The sequence below is a fragment of the Sphaeramia orbicularis genome, chromosome 5 (assembly GCF_902148855.1).
Source record: "Sphaeramia orbicularis chromosome 5, fSphaOr1.1, whole genome shotgun sequence".
Lineage (NCBI taxonomy): Eukaryota > Metazoa > Chordata > Actinopteri > Kurtiformes > Apogonidae > Sphaeramia > Sphaeramia orbicularis.
In genome coordinates this window covers 42,181,711-42,187,710 of record NC_043961.1, presented here as the reverse complement: position 1 = coordinate 42,187,710, position 6,000 = coordinate 42,181,711, and the positions used below count along the sequence as shown (strand labels likewise).

Here is a 6,000-nt window from a genome sequence, read left to right as displayed (position 1 = left end):
AATAAACATTAATTTTAGACAACATTAGGCTATATAATATATATTATTATGGACAGAGGTGCTTGAGTGGACAGTGCTTCAGTTTCAGCTTCAGAGTTTGTCATGTCTTTTACGTATTGTGATTGTCTCTCTCAACTCACCATATATTTTTTATTAGTAAGTTGTTGTTTTTTTTTTTATCAACTACTAGAAATTTCAGGTGACCCCATTTGAATTCCAGGTGACCCCATGTGGAATCCCAACCCCAAGGTTGAAAAACACTGGATTAGTGGATCAATAGGAATTAAACATTTGCATCATTGATTTTGGTCGATGGTGGATGTTTGGGTTTTTAGGGGTTAAAGAATTTAAACTTTTCACATTTTCATGCATCACACATTTGCATTTGTGTGTGTGTTTCTCCTTCATGTCTTGTCTTTAGTTTCAGAACCTGCTGTGAATATAACAGTGGATGTAGATGTATGTGTCGGCATTACTCTGATAAACCACAGCGACATTGGCAGGATCTGGAGCCCATCTGGAGCCCATGTGGAGTCAAGCTGCATTTTTTATGAAAGAGGGAAATGTGAGTCTCTATATTAGAAGCATGATAAGGCAAGTATGTGGTGGAGGTATCCCAAACATGTTGGAGATATGAGGGGAACTGTAAGAAACACTGGGAGACTAGAGGCTGGAGGTCACAGAGGTCACAGAGGTCACAGGGGTCACAGAGGTCAAAGGGGGTCACAGAGGTCAAAGAGGTCACAGAGGTCCTAGAGGTTGCAGAGGTTACAGGGTTGCAGAGGTTACAGAGGTCCAGCTGACTAGTGTACCCGAACCCACCACAACAGTATGGACATGATAGAACTGCGGACAGGAAATAAAATAGTATTGATTATACAAATATTTGTCAGGTGAAAAAGCTGTGAATGTAAAGATGTGAATTTTGTTTCGGACAAGTTTTGATCCCATTTTTGTCTTTTTGTGTTCATGAGTATAAAGTCCATGAATGACTCTTAGTGTGATTGTCCTTCTCTGCTGTGTGTTGTTGTATTGTTGTGTTGTTGCTGTGCCTCCTCTGACAGTCATGTGGACGTTCATCGTTCTTTGTAATCCTCCATTGTATGTTTGTACGGTGGAGGTTATTTCCATCCTGGTGATGGCAGGTTTTCCACGGTGGGGATAAACCCCAGACCTTCCACTGATGTGACCTTTGAACAGACCATCAGCGTCTGAACCACAGGAGGATCTGTATCCATGACAACCGGATCAGGTCCCTGTTTACGGACCATCGACAAAGGAAAAAGCAACCCGTTCCAAACCCACTGGAAGCAGAATAAATATTGTTTGAAACTTAAGAATGAATGTGAAATAGGCTGAAGACAGATCCAACTCCACTGTTTTCACCATTTCACTATTATTTCATCTTTCAATTCTGAATAATTTTAGTGTATTTTCCATATATTATGTAAATAACGTGGTTCTAAATTCATCAGTCGTGGTAGTTTCAGGGTGAAAAGCTGCTTGACTTTTGTCTTGTTTCTCCCTGTTTTGTGGTAAAAATCCTCTATTTCATTTGGTCTGTCTTTCCCTGTTCAGTTGTGCCAAAGTGCACTGTACATCAATAAATGAAAGAATCATTTTGTAGATAATTTAACTATTGTTTGGACCGCAAACCCATTTGGTCCTGGTCATTTGTTTAATGGTGCGTTCAGGGACCCCATGGTCAAGGCAAACATATGTAAGTGACGAGTACGAGATGAAACAGTTTCCAGAGAAGGAAAGATTAAATCAACATATATATTTATCTTTTAATGGAATTCTAAGTTATCTACTTTTCATGACCTAGGCTCTGACCCAACATCAGCTGTATGGTACCCTTAAAGGTGCGGGAGACTTTCGTGACCAATTTTTCATCATATCTGTAAAACCTCAGTCATAGCCTAGTACCATGAATCTGTAAGTCTTTCTGTGATTACTCACCTGAATCTCTTGCATTACGGTGAAGGAATATGTATAGAGGGAAGAGAACTCCTGCCGTTTCCGCGTCGTGTCTGTTTCCAGCTGTTGCTGTCAGGTGGCTGTGCGAGCCTTCGCTTCCCACAATGCATGTCGCGACAAAATTCCTAGATGCCTGAGTGACCTCCCGGCTCAGTTTGTAAACAAATGGTTTTGTTTATGGTGGATGGCACTTCAAAATTGTTCACCGTAATGCAAGAGATTCAGGTGAGTAATCACAGAAAGACTTATAGATTCATGATACTTAGGCTATGACTGAGGTTTTACAGATTTGATGAAAATTGGTCACGAAAGTCTCCCATACCTGTAAGGGTTAAGTCAAAAATAGAAGTAAAACATGTACCTGATGCTCTTAAAGCCCTGGTAGTATGTCATAATAGTAATAATAATAATAATAATAATAATAATAATAATAATAATAATAATAATAATAATAATAATGGCATGGACATGGACTGATGGATCATATGAGGATTTAAAGTGGAAACACAGATTGTGTGGAATGGTCAGAGGTCAAACTTCTGCCAAGACTTTATGATTAATTTATGCTCAATTCCACATTCAAATGTAACTGTTTCTATTTATATTTTGACTTAAAGATTTATTTCAACAGTTATCAGGTTTCTAATAAAGTAAAATGCATGAAGAAAATAGTGAAATCATGATTAAATTAACCTTAAAGATCCGCCACTGGTTGACCTCTGACCCTCAGCAACACATAGCACAAAGTAAACCAGGACTAAAAAGGACTAACATTTGGACCAGACCAGGGAATATTTCTGGGATATTTAGGTAAATTTACCCACTTTAGCACTGATTGAACAGTTTTAGAAATTGTGTTGTTGTATTTTGATGTAAGTATGACAGTCTGGACTGAAACAAATATCAAATAGATGGCTGAATATCAAACTTTTGACAATCATGTCTTTGAATCAGATAAGTTGGTGTTGGAGGAGGTTTAGACAGAACCGACTCACATCACAACATTACTAAAACACTCAGTGTTATAAACATGTGTGCACTTGTTCATTGAACTCTTTCAGGTTTTGGAAGCGTTACAGAACTGAACGATAGACAGGTTTTAGAAGATGTAGGAAATAAAACTGTAGTTGCTAAAATTGTTTTGTTGAAAAGTCAGAACTGAATCAAATGGGCGGGGTTTCAGAGTCAAACAGTAAATGATCACTTTAAACATACCCGTACATATGAACATCACTAAGGCCAGAAAAAATTCTATTCAGTAAAACGAATGTTCTCAGAAGAGGGATGGCTTTACTGGAGGACTGGACTGGATCAGACAAGAAATTATTCACATGTTGAAAGTTTCCAGAAGGCGACAACTGTGAAAGCATCAGCTTCTACAAACACAAGACAGGACATAATCTGGTGTATGACACCATCTGGAGTATGAAATCATCAGGTGTATGACATCATCTGTTAATGGACTGAAGGGAGTATAGAATTAAAATACAGGTTAAAGAAACAGACAGCATGACCTCTGACCTCCAGGTTACTGCTGTGACCTCTGGCTGGTGTGTGAGTGTGTGTCTTACCTTCTCCATGGCTGAGCTGGTGTAGTTGTCGTCTACTTGTGCGTTGTTCCTCCTGTACAACAGAACAGTCACTCTTTAAATTCCTTTCCTGACACTTCCTGTGGCCCTGCCCACAGCAGTTCCTGTAGCTCCACCTTCACAGCATTCTGTCATTTAACTGTCTAGACTTACAACCCACAGCTCTTTCACTTTTTTCAGTTTTCTGCCTCTTTCTCTTCAAACACCAACAAAACTCACCTTTGTTACTGTCTGCAGCGGTTTCCTCCGTCCTGATGTCACAGTTTTCACAGCCTCCAGATGTGTCAGATTTGTCAGAATTTTCAGATTTCTCAGCCTTTTCCTTCTCCTGCCTCTGAAACTTGAGCTAAACTGGTTTCTTCTGCTCCTGGTTTTGCTCCAACTTGCCCCTGACTGGAATTATCAGCACTTATCAGCAACACTTGTGAATGTTCGGTTAAGTTAAAGGGTAAAACACTCCCACTGGCCTGCTTTTCCTGTTCCCAGAGTTCCCAGTGTTCTGCCTGTTCATCCACCAAACCTGAACTAGTACCTGGGTCAGCGAGGCCCAGCTCAACCCAACTGTTGGTGTTTTTACTCTGAGACAAAGACGGAGCCTCTCAGTCCTCAGGGATTCCCTGCTGCTGCAGCGACAGCCAATCACAACTGGCCTCCAAAACCCCTCAGCCAATAGGAATGTCAGAGAACCCTCCTCCTCCTCACATTGTGCAAATTTCCAGTTTGTGGCTCAGTGGACGTCAACCAAAGGGCTGGAGTCTGTTCCTCAATTTCCTCTTGGTGAGTTTTGTCGAACACAGAAAAAACCAGGTGAACTTAAAGGCATCAGTAAAACTGGATTGTTCTTTTTGTGTGTTTGAGACCAGAACAAAACGTTCATGAGACCAATGACACTTCCATCCTGACCAAACCAACACACACTGTAAACCTTCACATGTACAGGGTTCAGTACCTGAACACATTTGGCAACTTCAAATTCCCATTTGGAATCAACTTCAGTTTTATAATAAATACTATATAGATTAGATTTCTGTAGCACTTTTCCATCAATCAATCAATCATCAATCAAACAATCAAACAAGCAAATTTTATTTATAGAGTGCCAAATCATAACAAAAGTTATCTCATGACACCGTACACATAGAATTGGTCAAAAACCAGACTCTAAGCCAATTTACAGAGACCCAACAGAATCCTCCAGAGTAAACACTTGTGACTGTGACAGTGGCGAGGAAAAACTTCCCTTTAACAAGCAGAAAACCTGGAGCAGACCCAGACTCCTGAAGGATGGCTGTCTGCCTTGACCAGTTGGGGTTAAAGAGAGAGAGTAAAGGAGGAGAAAAGAGAGAGCGACAGAGATAGAGAGTGATTGGGGGAGAGGGGGAGAAGGAGGGAAGTAGGCACCAAAAGCACTTTACATTATTGACCCATTATTCATGAGTCGCTCTCACATTCTCACTCATGTATAATTACTGTGTTTTATGTTTTCAGCGTTTGCACAAAAAGTCCAAATGCAGAAAATAGTGGAACAAATGTAAAGGTGGAAGGACATGTAACTAGTGATTATTGTTTCAGTCTGAGCCACATCCTTTTCATTCTAATTGACAGATCAATATCCAAAACCCTCTTAATATCAGCAAAACCTAGTGACATACATGCGAGCACACACACACATACTGAGACTGAGTGTTTTTTTTTTATCAGTTGGACACTTTTAGTCTCAGTCAAGGGTTTGTAGTTAACCAGTTTTCTGAAAAATAGCAACATAAAACCCACAAGGATACATGGGACATAAACCCGATAAATAGTCATTAAAAAACGTAGATAATTGGCCTAATATTGTGTGTCTAAACATATACTGCAGAAGAATAAAAGGTAAATGTGAAGGCCTGTTGTATCTGCAGCTAAAACAATGAGAGTTTTCTAAGCTTTGATCTGATAAAAAAGATCAAGTGAATCTGAAAACCTTTATTTCACTTTTCCATCTAAATGACTGGGATGTCCTTTCATTATTAGTTATTGTTGTTGCTATTATTATTATTATTATTATTAATTATTATTATTATTATTGTTATATCAGACATGTTTAAGGGGATCAGAGTTGCCGCTTCACTACCTGAGGATTTATTGGAAAATGATGTTCTATTACCCTCCCCATTTAAATTTTTTTTTTGGAAAAAGGCCAAAAAAAAGAGCAATTAACTATTGTTAACTCCTTATGTTATTTGAATTTTGTCATTTGTGTCAATGTTCTCTAATATGATGCTTCATGATGTGTATTGATTATGTTAAAATACACATAATACCTTTGCATTCTATGTATGTATTATTGTACTAGAATATAATCTATTAAAACAGCCATGTACTAGTTTTAAATGGTGTTTTTTTTAATTAATTAATTAATTATTTATTTAACCCAAACACACACACCTTT

General features: G+C 38.7%; 1 protein-coding gene across 1 annotated transcript in view; it reads right to left on the bottom strand.

Moving 5' to 3' along the window:
• The window catches only part of lmcd1 (LIM and cysteine-rich domains 1), a 34,345-nt gene extending 30,215 nt beyond the window's left edge, over positions 1-4,130 (bottom strand). The window contains 2 exon segments of the mRNA XM_030134702.1: positions 3,552-3,603; positions 3,789-4,130. Of these exon segments, the coding sequence (XP_029990562.1) occupies positions 3,552-3,560 (9 nt within the window). The 5' untranslated portion in view covers positions 3,561-3,603; positions 3,789-4,130.
• Positions 4,131-6,000: the final 1,870 nt, after the last annotated feature.